The sequence below is a fragment of the Penaeus vannamei genome, chromosome 3 (assembly GCF_042767895.1).
Source record: "Penaeus vannamei isolate JL-2024 chromosome 3, ASM4276789v1, whole genome shotgun sequence".
Lineage (NCBI taxonomy): Eukaryota > Metazoa > Arthropoda > Malacostraca > Decapoda > Penaeidae > Penaeus > Penaeus vannamei.
In genome coordinates this window covers 47,704,450-47,719,882 of record NC_091551.1, presented here as the reverse complement: position 1 = coordinate 47,719,882, position 15,433 = coordinate 47,704,450, and the positions used below count along the sequence as shown (strand labels likewise).

The 15,433-nt window shown below is 47.6% G+C and overlaps 1 protein-coding gene across 1 annotated transcript in view; it reads right to left on the bottom strand.

Moving 5' to 3' along the window:
* The window catches only part of LOC113824237 (cell adhesion molecule Dscam2), a gene marked incomplete in the record, with an annotated part of 150,625 nt that overhangs the window by 13,598 nt on the left and 121,594 nt on the right, over window positions 1-15,433 (bottom strand). The window contains 14 exon segments of the mRNA XM_070114017.1: window positions 2,027-2,208; window positions 3,712-3,859; window positions 4,539-4,832; window positions 5,596-5,784; window positions 7,031-7,250; window positions 7,868-8,010; window positions 9,085-9,259; window positions 10,121-10,257; window positions 11,069-11,224; window positions 11,675-11,821; window positions 12,508-12,742; window positions 13,317-13,490; window positions 14,177-14,373; window positions 14,786-14,944. Of these exon segments, the coding sequence (XP_069970118.1) occupies window positions 2,027-2,208; window positions 3,712-3,859; window positions 4,539-4,832; window positions 5,596-5,784; window positions 7,031-7,250; window positions 7,868-8,010; window positions 9,085-9,259; window positions 10,121-10,257; window positions 11,069-11,224; window positions 11,675-11,821; window positions 12,508-12,742; window positions 13,317-13,490; window positions 14,177-14,373; window positions 14,786-14,944 (2,556 nt within the window).

Sequence of the window (15,433 nt, the reverse complement as noted above, 5' to 3'; positions counted from 1 at the left end):
CAGTTAATAAAACTAAAATGAGAAAAGAGTATTACTTCGTCATTGATTTTAAGTAATGGAACCTGTATAAAAAAATCCATATACGAAGAGTTAAGTTACGAAGACAGAAGAAGAATAAAAAGGAGAAAGAGGATAAGGAAGAAGAGGAGAAGAAAGGCAGTAAAACAAAAGAGAAGGAAAGAAAGACTATGAAACTGGGAGATAGGAAGGGAAAGTGGAGGAACGAAAGTGAGGGGATGCAAGAGAGACAGATGAGAAAGAAAGAGAGAAATGATGAGAAGGAGAGAAATAGGGGGAGCAGGAGAAAGTGGAAGAGGTGGGGGAATAAGAGGTAGGGAAAGAGGAGGAAAAGAAGAACAAGAACAAGAGGAGGCGGAGGAGGAAGAGGAGAAAAAGGAGAAACAGATGGAGAGAGACGATCGAGGAAAAAGACAGGGGGAGGAGAAAGAGGTTTAGGAAGAAGAAGTAGCAGAAATAGCAACAAAGGCCGATAACCACAGAGACATAGATGAATATATAGACAGACAGATAGACATATAGCGAGGTTACCCAGCAGCACCTCCTGAATGGGTTAAGTCTATCCTTAAATATATGAAAAAATAGAGTTTATGACAAGACCTGAAGCAACGGCAGCAAATGCAAGGCTGTCTGTGGGCCCTTTTCACTTTTAAGAAGAGAGAGAGAGAGAAAGAGAAAATAATGAAGTGAAATAAAAAAACCTACCTTCTGTTTTGGGAGTTATGTCATAAATATCAGAGAGAGAGAGATAAAAAAGTTTGACTTCACATTTTACATTTCCTGTAAATAATATTTTACGGTTGATATATTTTGAAGATTTAAATACGAAACGAGTATTTTTCTTAGCTATTTGAAGAAAAAATAAAAGATTACTGGTATCTCTTAAAAATAGAAGAATTTAGAAGTTTATTACCCTTTTAGTGCTATATTTATAATCTAAAGCCTAGAAATCCCTCGACAAAAAGATATGAAATTACAAACTATCATTTGAGTAAAATAAACAATAACAAACAGGCAATGAAAAGACAACGTAAAGTAGAAATTACAAAAGAAAAACATTAATCAAAATATAATCTGAATAAATGAAATCATAATTATAAACTAAGAGTGAATAAGAGACAAGTAAAACAAGCAGACACGACAAACACATCTGAGTAAAATACAATTCGAACAAATAAACAAGGAATAAACATCAGTAAAAGGAAATGATATGAAAATAAGAAAAACAAGGAAAAAAAAGAAAAGTAAAAAACAAGAAACAAAAAACAAAACAAAACAAAACAAAACAAAACAAATCAAGATGATCAATAGAAAAAATACTAAGCGAAAAGCTATAATCCAGGCCCCGCCCCCTCTCCCGCCAGCAGGTGTTCGCCCCGCCCCCCTCCCCCCCCCCCTTGCCTCCGCGGTTCCCTCCGATGCCTCGCTCCCGGTAGAGACGGGGGGGGGGGGGGGGCTGATGGGGTCTTCATTGGCTGCTGTTGTTAGGTTTACAGTTTATTGCAGGACAGAAAAAGTCTTGAGATACAGTGATGGTGATTTTGTTATAGTGCCTGGATTTATAGCTTTACTGTGAAAACTCACGAGAATAAAAGAAACAGAAACGTATAAACATAGATACATATATGTATACACACATATAAATAAATAAATAGATAGATAAATAAATATACATACATATATATGCATAATATAACCAACATAGTTAGAACAAAACATAAAAAAACTCCTTATTACCAAACCAAGCCCAAGGCCTACCCACAGAAGGCCACCGAGACACTGAACAGGAAACAAAACCCTCCATCTATATATAAAAACAACAGCAACAATATCCACTCAATAATAAAAAAAAAACAACATGTCCTGAGTCCGCTCTGCCCCGAGACCCGCCTGCGAAAGCCTCCAGACACAAAAGCAACAAACAAACAAACAAACAACAAATAAACAAACAGACAGCGACAATAATTCCCTCAGCAAATCGAGCCCATTACCCCGCCCCGCGACCCACCTGTGTAGGCCTCCTCATGCTTGGCGCGGGCGGCGGGCGACAGCTGCTCCTGGCTGTCGTTGCGGTGGTTCTGCATCTCCGCCAGCGAGCGCGAGTACGTGGGGCCGCCGCTGCTCCGCCGCTCCTCGCCGCCGCCGCCGCCGCCGCTGCCGCCGCCGCTGTTCTTCATGAAGCGAGCTCGTCTGCGGGAGGGGAGGAGGGGATGGGGGTTAGCTGGGGGTTTATGTGGGTTGGGAGGTTCAGTTGGAGGGGTGGGGGTCGGTTGGAGGGCTTGAAGGGGGTGGGAGTGGGGGTTGTGTGCTTGTGTGTGTGTATGGGTCTAGATGTGTATATAGAGATAGGTACAGTCACGGTCGAAACTCTTATGAAACATATTTCTAATTCTGTCTCGAACATCAGCCAAATACCATAGATTCAGTTTCAGTTCATTAAGAGACTTTTTTCCGTCACTTTACGTACACTCGACAAGCACATGTACTTTCATACACACATCTATATATAGGCACATACACGCAAACACGCACATACGCTCGCACACACACACGCATTCGCACACACGCACACACACACGCATGCGCACACACACACACACACACACACACACACACACACACACACACACACACACACACACACACACACACACACACACACACACACATACACACACACACACACGCACACACACACACACACACACACACACACACACGCACACACACATACACACACACTCACATACACGCACACAGCGTATTATTCCCCGGGCATTTACACATGAGTAATGAAATATTCCTGAGCATCAGGACCTGTCAGCTGGCAGGATATAATATTGGATACGGTATATATATATATTTAATAGAATAATCTGCTCAGGAATATTTTATTATCCTTGTGATTATTTTCTCATCTCTGTCTCCTTCGCTCTCACTCTATATCCCCTCCTTCCCCTTTTTCCCCCTCTTTCTCTTCTCATGTTTTCTGTTCCCTCTCTTTTAATTTTCTCTTTGTATTTTCTTTGTCATTATTATGATCTCTTCATCTTCCTCAACTTTCTCTTTCTCAAATTCTCTCACACTCTCCCCTTCCTCTCTTGTCCTCGCCGTATCTCCTCTCTTTCCTTGTTACTCCCTCTTCATCATTTCACTCTCTCTCCCTCTCCCTCATCTCCCTTCCCCCTCCTTTTCCCCTTTCACCCTCATTCCCTTATCTCTCCCTCTTTCCTCCTCCCTGTTCCATTAGCTCTTCTTCCTGCCTCTCCAACACCGCCTCCCTCCTTACCCCTCTTCCTTTCCCTTCTCTTTTATTCTCTTCCTCTCTTTCCCACTCCCTCCCTCCTTCTTCCCTCCCCCCATCCCTACCTCAAACCCTCCCCTTCACTAAACCCCTACCCATACAGAACCTGCCCCTCTCTCCAAATCCCCGCTTTCTCTCTCTCTCTCTCTCCCCCTCCCTCCCTTTCATATCCCGCACCCCTAACCCCCCCCACTCCCCCTCTTTCCCTCCCCCTACTCCAATCCCCCACTTCTCTCTCCCCAACCTCTTCCTACCCCCCTCCCCCTCCCCAACCCCACTCCCCTTCTTTCCCTTCCCCAACCTCCCCATCCCACTCCTACTCCCTCTCCTCTCTCCCTCCCCCCCATCTTCCCCTACCATCCCTCCCACTCCCTCCCTCCCTCACTCACCCTCTGGAGATGAGCAGGCCGACGCACAGCAGGAGGGCCAGGGTGCAGGCGACTCCGGACACAATGGGGGCCAGCACGTGCGGGTCCAGGAACAGGGGCGCGCCGCTGCCCTCCACCACCTCCACCACGGACTCCGGCGCCAGGGTAGCTGCGGGGGGAGACGGAAGGGGGTGAGGGGGGTGACAAGAAGGAGGGGGAGGAGAGAACGGATAAAGGAGGGGCTGAGAGGAAAAGAGAGAAAGGTAAGTGAGAGAGGAGAGGAGGTGATGAGATGAAGAGGGAGAGGATAAAGGAGGAGATGAGAGGAAAAGAGAAAAAGGTAAATGAGAGAGGAGAGATGATGAGAGGAAAAGAGAAAAAGGTAAATGAGAGAGGAGGGAAGGTGATGAGAAGGGGGGAAGAAATCGGATGAAGGACGATATGAGAGAAGAGGGAGGAATGATCATGATAAGAAGAGGGTAAAAGAGAATGAATAAAAGAGAAAGCAAAATGAGGAAAAAGAAAGAAAATGAAAAAAAAGTCTACGGATAAAACCCAGATTTCACACACCGCCCAGACGGACGAGCTTACCTTATTATGTACTGAAGGAGGAAAACAGGAAAGGAGGAAATCAGACTCTAGAGCCTATTTTGCAAGATCTGGGAGAAAGGAAACACACTAAAACTTGCTTAATTCCTATTATGCAAAATATGAAAGAAAGGAAAAATACATTTGTTTGATTCCTATTTTGCGAAACACAGAAGAAAAGAACAAACTTGAAAATAATCAAACAGCAAGTCAGATCAATCAAACAAAGCCGAGCCCCAGGCAGGGCGGCGAGGGCGCACCTCCCATGAGCGACGCGGTGGCCACGTCGTAGGTGGCGGTGGCGGCGCCGGCGGCGTTGTGCGCCGAGACGCGCAGCTGGTACCACGTGAGCGGCGCCAGCTTGGGCAAGGTGATGGAGTCCGTGGCGCCCGCCAGGTGGGTGGCCACGGGCGTGAAGGAGCTCTCGGAGTGCGGGCGGTACTCCACGCGCCACCAGGTGATGGGGCAGCCCCCCGTCGGCCACGTGTACAGGTGCAGCGTCACGGCGGAGGAGTTCACGCTCACCAGGTCCTGGTGGCGCGGCTGGCGGGGGGCTGGGGGAGGGGGGGGGGGGTTAGTGGCTGGGGGATCGGTCTTTTGGGTGATTTCGTCCTTTAGTCCCTTAAGGACAAACAACAAAACACAAAAAGGTGGAATGATTTAGTGAAGTGAAATGTGAATTGTAAAAATCAGAAAAAGTTGATATTTGGGAATGGCTGAGTTCGAATGGACTTTCAGAATTTAAAAGGGGGAGTGAATTTATGAAGTGAAATATTAATCTTAATGAGAACAAGATGAAAGTTTGGAGTTCGCGAGTTTTAATGGACTCAAAATTTACCGTTTGTAGTTTTTGTTTTGCTTAGTTATATCCTAATTCATACCAAATCAATACCTATACAATATCTAAAGCTAAACACCTCTATCTCATATTGTTTTCTGGCAAGTTCAACTTTACAAAAACTCTCAATTACTTGTTAAACTGGGGACTACGTTGTTATCCATAAATAATCACAGTTAACTTTCCATAAATAGACAGCTTTCCATATCTAATAATTTCATAACTAATCATTACCTTTCCATAATCAATCACAGCTAGCTTTCCATACCTATTCGTAGTCACACCTTGCCCTCAAACCCCAAACCCCAGAGACCTCTCAGATGAACCAAAACCCCCCAAATGACTCCCTAAAAAACCCCAGATGACCCAAAAGACCTCCAGATGACCCCAAATGACTGCAAAGACCTCCAGATGACCCGCAAAGACCCCCCAAAGACCCCCAGATGACCCCAAAAGACCCCCTAAAGACCCCAACGCACCAGCTCCTCGCGTCCTCGTGTTGACCGTCTGCGAAGGCTCGCCTCGACCCACGAGGTTGACGGCGGCGACCTGCACGCGGTAGGTGGACCCGCAGCGCAGGTTCTCGAGGGCGTGGCTCGTCTCCCCGGGCTCCACCTGCTCCTCCACCCACGCCTTGTCCGTCTCCAGGCTGTAGCGCAGAACGTAGCCTGGCGGAGGGGGAGAAGGTAAGAGAGGAGGAAAAGAGGATCATCGAGAAGGGAAGAGGGAAGAGGATAGGGGAAGAGAGAAGAGGATAGGGGATAATGGAAGAGGAGGAAAAGGGACTGAGATAGGAAATAACGATAAAGAAAGAGGAGAGGGGATGAAGAAAGAGGAAAAGTGATAAAAAAGAGGAAAAGGGAATAAAGAAAGAGATGGAAGAGAGATAAAGAGAGAGGGAAAAGGATAAAGAAAAAATAAAGGACGAGGATGAAAAAAGATAAAGGAGGAAGAAAAAGGGTAATGAAAGAGGGAAAGGATAGAGACAGAGAGAGCAAAGAAAGGGCATTTTTCTGTCGTGGGCTTTCAAAGGGTCGTGAGATGAGGTCGCTGTCACCGAGGCAGGCTTTAGCTCTCTCAAGAACTAGACGATTAGGCTACAAAATATACAGTAAACTGAGATTTGGGAGACTACTTTTATGGATTTCAGGACTCCCTCCCTGTCTCCCTCACCTATAATTCGCTAACAAAAACACAAACAAAAATAAGAGCTTCCAGGAGCGACTCCCTCTCTGCCTCTTACCTGTAAATCGCAAACAAAATTAAAAACAAAAACAAAAGCAAACGCACAAATAAGAATAAGAGACTCCAAGAGCGACTCTGCCCCCTGTAATTTGCAAACAAAAACAAAAACAAGAGCTTCCCAGAGTGACTCCCACCCTGCCTCTCTTACCTGCAATTCGCCAACAAAAATAAAAACAAAAACAGCTCTCGAGACCCCCTCCCTGTCTCCCTCACCTCTAATTCGCTAAGAAACAAACGCAAAAACAAAATCAAAAATAAGAACAGCTCTCGAGACCCCCTCCCTGTCTCCCTCACCTCTAATTCGCTAAGAAACAAACGCAAAAACAAAATCAAAAATAAGAACAGCTCTCGAGACCCCCTCCCTGTCTCCCTCACCTCTAATTCGCTAACAAACACAAACACAAACAAAAACAAAAACAAGAGCTTCCCAGAGTGACTCCCACCCTGCCTCTCTTACCAGCAACAAAAACAAAAACAAAAACAGCTCTCGAGACCCGCTCCCTGTCTCCCTCACCTCTAATTCGCTAACAAACACAAACGCAAAAACAAAAACAAAAACAAGAACAGCTCTCGAGACCCGCTCCCTGTCTCCCTCACCTCCAATTCGCTAAGAAACACAAACACAAACAAAAACAAGAGCAAGAACAAGCCTCCCTGCGCGTCCCTCACCCGTGATGGGCTTCCCTCCGTCGCCGGAAGTGTCCCACGACAGGTGGATGGCCGTCTCGGTGGCATACTGCACCCTCACCGTGGGCGGGGGCGGCGCCTGCACCACCTGCACCACCCACGTCACCTCGTCACGCCCGTGGGGGTTTTGGGCGTGGCACGTGTAGTTCCCGGCGATGTCGGGCGTGACCACGGAGGCGTGCAGGGAGTGGTCGGGGAGCGTCTGGAAGAGGGGGAAGGGAGAGGGAGAGGGAGGGGAGAGAAAAGGGAGAGGGGCTTTAGAAGTAAATCAATTAATTAACGCTACAACAAACAACTAACAACATCCACAATGTTAGAGGAAAAAACACACTATTATCCAGTTTTTTTCCAAAACTTATTTAACCGAATACAACTTTCTTTTTTCATATTTATCCTTTTTCTTTGTTTTTACTTACCTGTGCTAAATATCAATCACATCTAATTCCCATCTAACCGAATTATAATATATATATTTTTACTTATTCATTATCATCATCATCATCTTTCTTTTTCTCATCTATTTTCTTATCCATTCATTTCTTATCACACTTTCTATTTACTTATTCTTTATCATATCTTTTAATTAGTTATTTATTTCTTTTAGTTTTACTTACTTCCCTACCTCCTTACTTCCTATCTTTCTTCCTTCTTTATTTTCCTTCCTACTTATTTCCTTACTGACTTCACTACTTCCTTCCTTTCTTTTTTTTTCCTTACTTCCCTACTTTCTAAATCTCCCTAATTTCCTTCCTTTCTTTCACCCTTACTTCATTACTTCTCTACTTCCTTATTTCCCAACTTCCTTCCTTTCTTCCTTACCTGTGCGTGCAGGGAGCTGTCGCGTCCTTGGTGAGACCAGGTGACGGAGGGGGGCGGGGACCCCACCATGGCGCACGGGAGGGTCAGCGAGGAACCCGCCCGGACCTCCACGGACTGACCGAAGGACCTGATGCGGGCGGGGACTGAGGGAGGGGAAGGAGGGAGGGAAGGAGGGAGGGAAGGAGGAGGAGGAGGAGGAGGAGGAGGAGGAGGAGGAGGAGGAGAAGGAGGTGGGAGGGAGGGAGGGAGGGAGGGAGGGAGGGAGGGAGGTCGGAAGGAAGGAGGAAGGAGGAGGGAGGTCGGTCGGAAGGAAGGAGGTAGGAGGAGGGAGGGAGGAGAAGGAGGGAGGGAGGTGGGAGGGAGGTGGGAGGAGGGAGGAGGGAGGTGGGAGGGAAGGGGAAGGGGGAAGGGGAAATGGAGCAAGGAGGGGAAAGAGGAGTAAGAGAAAATGGCAAGGGATGGAGGGAGGAGGAGAAAGAGATGGAGAAAGGGGGAATGGAAAAGGAATCGGATGAAAAGTAGGACGACGATGCAGACGCGAAGAAAAGGAGGAGGAGGAAAGATGATAAAAAAATCAATAATGAACTTCAAAGTAAAAATGTTAAAAAATCCCGACAACTTCCCATGAAAGGGAAATAAACCCCAAAAACATTTTAAGATTTTTTTCTCCAAAGGAATCGTAATTTCTCAAAAGCCCAACAAACTTACGTGTCAAAGGCAAGAACTTTTCAAACTGCAAGTCATCAGCTGCTTTTAAAACAACCATAAACAACAGCAATAACACAAATAAATATAAAGTGAAAAGGAAAGAATAAAAAGAAAACAGAAGAATAATTACAAACAATAATAACAATAAACATAAGAAAGGACAACAAATGCAACCAAGAACAAAAAGAAAGACATAGACATAGAAAGTAAAGGAAAGACAAAAGGAAATACTGATAGAAAATAAGTCAAAAACAAAACTGAACAAAAAGTAACGATGAAGAAAAGGAAATAATAAAAGAAAGAAAGAAAAGAAAATCAGAAAAATAACATGGAGCTACAAAAGACGAAGAAAGGAGGCAGAACGGAAAACAGAAGAACAAAAACTAACTCGACACAAACAAAAACAAGTAAACAAATAAAATCCGAAACAAGCAAAAAGTACCAAGCCGCAAACAGCCAAACAAGCAACCAAATAAAAGCCAAAACCGAAAAGGAGGTCGGCCCCTTACCGAGCGTGGAGGGGCTCTCGGACACCACCCGGGACGCCGCCCCCTCGCCCACCCGCGTCGACGCCGTCACCCAGAACTCGTAGCGGGCGTGGGCGTCCAGCTCGCCCACCTTCCAGCTCAGCTCCACCCACGGCACCGCGCCCACGTCGGCGGTCACGGCGATGTCGCGGGTGGCCTGCAGGGAGGGGGAAGCAGAGGGGGAGCGGGGAGGGAGGGAGGGAGGGAGGGAAAGGAAGGAGGGAGGGAAAGGAAGGAGGGAGGGAGAGGAAGGAGAGAGGGAGAGGAAGGAGGGAGGGAGAGGAAGGAGAGAGGGAGAGGAAGGAGGGTGGGAGAAAAGAGGGGAGGAAAGAGGGGAGAGGGGGAAGTAGAGAGGAAGAAAAGAGAAAAGAAGGGAGGAAGGAGGGGAGAAGGGGAAGGGGAAAAGGTGGGAGGGAGGGTTGGTGGGAAGAGGGAAAAGAGAAGGGAAAAATAGAGGTGAAAGGAAGGATGGAAGCAAGGAAAAATAATAAAAGAAAGGATAAATGAATGAAGAAATAGGAGGAAGAGAAATGGGGAGGAAGAGAGGGAAAAGGGAATCACAAGGAGGGCAGAATGGAGGAAGGAGGAAGGAGTAAGGAGAAGCGGGAAGGAAGTGGCGGGTTAAAAAAGAATAATCTTAATCACCTGTGCATTGGCAGTGTCATCAAATATCATCAAATAGCATGCACCGTCGAGTACAAACCCAACACGATTGACGCAGAGATTGAAACGTAAGAAAAAAAATATATTCCCACTACCGCAAGCAATTTACTTATATTAGAAAAAAAAAAACAAGAACACAAATTTCACACACGTACGCCCATCACCCGCATCTTTAACATCCCCCCCCAAAAAAAAAAACAACCAACACCAACCCACGTCATCATTACACCAGAGAAGTGTTGTTGCAGACTCCTCCCCTCCCCCCTCCCACCCCAAAACAACCTACAACACCCTCCCCCGCAGCCACAACACCAAAGAAACACCCACCGCAACACCAGCGCCACCGGGTACGTACCAGGTGTGCGTTGAGGGGCCTGTAGTACAGCGTGTACTGCACCAGGACGCCGTTGGGGCGAGACGGAGGCAGCCAGGACACCATCACCTCGTCGCGTCCGGCGGGGAGGGCGCGAATGGCGGAGGGCGCGCCGGGGACTGTAGGGAGGGAAGGGAGGGAGGGAGGGGAGGGAAGGAGGGAGGGAGGGAGGAGGGGAGGGTAAGGAGGGAGGGGGGGAGGGAGGGCAGGGAAGGGAGGGGAGGAGAGGGGAGGGGAGGGGAGGGGAGGGGCGGGGAGGGTAGGGAGGGAGGGGAGGAAGGGGAGGGAAGGAGGGTAGGGTAGGGTAGGGTAGGGTAGGGTAGGGTAGGGAGGAGAAGGAGGGAGGGTAGGGAGGGGAGGGAAGGAGGGTGGGAGGGGAGGGAAGGAAGAGAGGGAGAGAAGGAGAGGAGGGTAGGGAGGGGAGGGAGGGATAGGATGGGGAGGAGGGAAGGAAAGGAGGGGAGATGGAGGGAGGAAGGGAGGGAGAGAGGGAAGGGGGTACGGAGTTGAGGGATGGAAGGAGGGAAGGGAGGAAAGGAGGGACGGAGTAAGGGGGTGGGAGGGAGGGAGAGAAGAGGGATAAAAAGGGAGATTAGAGTGATAAATGATGGGAGATAATTAGAAGAGTGATGAGAGAAGGGAGATGAAAGAGGGTGATAAAACAAGGAAATGCGGAGGTAGACAAAGTAACAGAAGAATGAGACAGATCTATCTACATATCTATATAGATATATACATCCTTATCAATTTATCTATTTAAATATATACATCCCAACAAACCCAGCCTTTCGAACCAAGCCATTATTTCACAATTTCCATAACTTTACCCCCACCATCACCACCACCACCACCCTCAATCATCTTATCGTCACCATCATCACCATCATCATTATCATCACCACTCCTCCTCCTCCTCCTCCTCTTTCGTACCGTCCTGCAGCGTGGTACAGAAGGTGGGCGCGGACATGACTCCATCGCCAGCCGAAGTGAAGGCCAAGACGCGGACGCTGTAGTTGGTGAACCGCCCGAGGCCCTGCAGGTTCGTCTCCAGGTTCGTGGTTCGCTTCACCTCCACGGCGTTCGAACCTGGGGGAGGGGTGGGGGTGGGAGGGAGGGGGGCAGAGAAAGTAATCAATCAATTAAGTAATAAAAAAAAGCGTGAATGGTCTTTGGCCTTAACTTCAATGTGGTTCATGGTTGAGACAAATAAATGTGCTGGACATGAACCACCTTCAATATCGGTGGTCAATTAAGAATGAAAGAAAGAGAGAAAGAGAGAAAGAATGAAAGAAAGAAAGAAAGAAAGAAAGAAGGAAAGAGAGAAAGAATGAAAGAAAGAAGGAAAGAAAGAAGGAAAGAGAGAAAGAAAGAGAGAAAGAAAGACAGAAAGAAAGAGAGAAATAAAGCCGGAAAGAGAGAAAGACGGAAAGAAAGAAAGGCAGAAAGAAAGAAAGAAAAAAGAAAAAGATAGAGAGAAAGAAAGAAAGAAAGAAAGAAAAAGAAAGAAAGAAAGGCACACGAGCCCTCGGCGCTTACCTTCAATGTTGGTGGTCCTCTTGTAGTAGACCTTGTATCCCTGCACGGGCCCGTTGGACAGGTTGAGGGGCAGGGGGTTCCAGCGCACCCTCAGCGCCTGCGACGAGAGGGGGTCGCACTGCACGGCCTTCGGGGGGGCGGAGGGCACTGGGGGGAGAAGGGGGGGAGGGCGGAGAGGGGTTATGACGCGCTGTTGAGATCCGGGGGGGCTTTTTCGGTTCATTTGTTGGTGTTTTTGTTACTGTTGTTGCGAAGTGTCTTTATAATTGGGATATTGCAGGTACCTTTACTATCATCATCTTTCATAAGTGCCTTTATTCGTGTTATCATTTGTAAGTGCCTTTATTAGTAGTATCCCTTGTAAGTGTCGGTATTATTATTATCATCTGGGTTGTCATCTGTCTGTCTTTATCATAGTTATCTTATGAAAGCATCTGTATTACTGTTATTATCTCTAAGCGCCTTTTGTTATCATCATTTGCAAGTGTCTTTATTATTATTATTTATAAGTATTTCCATCTTTATCCCCGAATTATTCTTTGTATGGTTTTATAAATTCATGAAACTATCTTTTTCATGGTTTTTAATCAAAATTGTTACATTACCATCTAACTATTTTGTTTGTTTTCATTATCATCGTCACTGAATTATTCTTTTAAGGTATTATATACGGGAAAATAAACAAATAAACAAGTGAAACAAACAAACAAAAAATAAACAACCACTGAACTCTCTCGATGCTACTGACAAAGTGAGCGAAAAGGAAAAAAAGAATGAATGGATAAACAAATAAACAAAAAACCCACAAACAAAAACAAACAAACACAACCGACCTCCCTGGCTGGTGGTGACGGTGACGGGGTGCGCGGAGGGCCCGGCGCCCACCTGGTTGATGGCCCTGACGGTGACGCTGTAGGCGGTGTAGTGCCTCAGGTTGCTGATCTCGGCCGCCATGGCTCCCCCGCGGACGCTGCGCCACCGGTACTCCGCGCTCTCGCCGTCGTCAGCCTCGCGGAAGCCCACCTGGTAGCCCGAGACCTCGCCGGGGCTCAGGTGCGCCGCTGGAGCCTGGGGGGGGAGGGGGTTAGGGAGGGGAGGCTGTGTGTCTATTTGTATATAATGTATGATTAATATATACGTATGTATCTATATCTATCTATCTGTCTATCTATCTATATCTATCTATCTGTCTATCTATCTATATCTATCTATCTGTCTATCTATCTATATCTATCTATCTGTCTATCTATCTATATCTATCTATCTGTCTATCCATCTCTATCTATCTATATTTATCTCTATCTATCTACCTATACACATACATTAGGACACAAGCAGGTGCGCGCACAGGCAGAGAGGGACACACGCACACAGATATAGGCACAGAGAGAAAGACAGGCTGAGAGGCAGAGAGAGAGAGATAAATATAAAGTGAGCTAAAGAGTGAGCGAGGCAGAGAGATGGATAGACAAGCAGATAGATAGAGAGTGAAAGACACTTAAGATAGATAGACAGATCGATATATAAAGGAGAAAGACAGTCAATATAGACAAACAGACAGACAGATGGCTATATAAAGGCGAGAGAGCGCAGGCCTTTCGAGCCGCCATCGCCCGGGGACCCGCAGCTCTCGAGTCCTGACCTGCCACGAGAGGCTGATGGTGGCCTGCTGGCGCCCGCTGGCTCGGAGTCTCGTGGGCGGCGCCGTGGGCGGCTCCTGGAGGGTGGTGATGCTGAGGGTGGGCGAGGGCGGCGAGGACCCGCGGGCGTTCACTGCCAGCACCTGCACGTGGTAGGCCTGGCCGGGGGAGAGACCCTGTGGGAAGGAGGAGGGAGGGGGAGAGGGGGAAGGAGGGGGGTTAGGTCGCTGTGAATAAGTTTTCTCTTTCTTAAATGGCTGCGATGAAAGTGCCGCTCTAAAAAGTGATTTTCTTACTCTGGAGATTGTAAAAGATATATATATATATATATATATATATATATATATATATATATATATATATATATATATATATATATATATATATATATATATATATATATATATATATATATATATATATATACATATATATATATATATATACATTATATATATATATATATATACATTATATATATATATATATATACATTATATATATATATATATATATATATATATATATATATATATATATATATATATATATATATATATGTACATGCGGGAAGTAAGTCCATTCTAAAAAAAAAAAATGATTCTCTTACAGGAGGAAAAAACAGAATGCATGATTCCAGGGAGCGTTGTGATAAAAACCTGCACCTAATCTCACATCGCATCCAATGACAACGACAATCATATTCCAGTTTTTCAATGAGAAACCCAGGGGGAGAGAGAAGAAAAAAATAGAGAATGAAAAAAGAATTCCAGGGAGCGTTCTGATAAAATTGCCATGAAATCGCGCTTCCAAACACAAAAAAGGAAGAAAGAAGAAAAAATAAATCGAGCTTGAGCCCCACCTTGAGCGTGGCCTCCGTCAGGTCGGGCGGCAGTGTGGTGTTGGTGGGCGTGGGCGGCGTGACACCGCGGGCGGGCCAGTGCTGCAGCATGTAGTGGGTGAGAGGCGAGTTCCCGTCGAAGGGCGGCGCCCACGCCAGCGACACCTGGCGGCTCGTCACCTCCCTCACGTGCACGTGGGCGGGGGGGTCCGGCCTCTCTGTGGGCGTGGGGGGGGGGGGGTCAGATCGAGGGGGCGTGTCAGAGTGGGCGGCGTGAAGGACGTGACTTTTCCCTGACAGTTTGGCATTTTCATTCAGCGCGCTTTTGGCCGGAAGAGAAAGCCGCTGTTGGGGAGAGCGCGGAGGCGGCGGCGGCAGGGGCCAGATGCGTGGATATATCTATACCTATATAGCTATATAAAGACACACATACACAGATATATATACATATATACACACCAATGTATATACACCACACATACATACACACTCACTTTACTTCCCTCTCCCATTCCTCTCCTCCCTCCCTTCCCCTCCCGCTCCCTCCTCTCCCCCTTCCCCTCCCTCCTCCTCCTCCCACCCTTCCCCTCCCTCCCTCTCCTCCCCTCCTCCCCGCGCCCTCCTACCCACCGACGACGTTGACGAAGAAGGTCCTGGAGTCGGTGCCGTAGCGGTTGGCGACCTGGCACGTGTAGACGGCAGCGTGCGAGCGGGTCGTCGGGTTCATCAGGAGCACCGACGTCCTGCCTCCGTCCTGCACGCGGAACTCCATGCCGGAAGGACCTGATCCTGTGGGGCGAGGGGGAGGGAGGAGGGGCGTGAGACAGGTCGGCGTTGGGTGGAGAGGGGGTAAGGTAGGGGGTAAGGTAGGGGGAAAGGGTGGGAGGGGGTGGAGGGGGAGAGGGAGAGGGGTGGGTGGTGAGGGGGTAGAGGGGGATAGAGGGGGAGGGGTGGGTGGTGAGGGATAGAGGGAGGGGTGGGTGGAAAGGGAGAAGGGAAGGGGGAGGGGGAGAGGGAGAAGGGAAGGGGGAGGGGGAGAGGGATAAGGGAAGGGGGAGGGAGAAGGGAAGGGGGAGAGGATGGTGAGGTGGATGGGAGGTAGGGAGGGGTGGATGAGGGAAGGGTAGGGTAGGGTAGGGAAAGGAAGGGAAAAGAAGGGTAGTGAAATGAAGTGGAGGGGAGGGGAGGGAAGGGGAGGGAAGGGAAGGGAAGGGAAGAGAAGGGAAGGGATGGGAAGGGAAAGGAAGGGAAAGGAAGGGAAAGGAAGGGAAGGGAAGG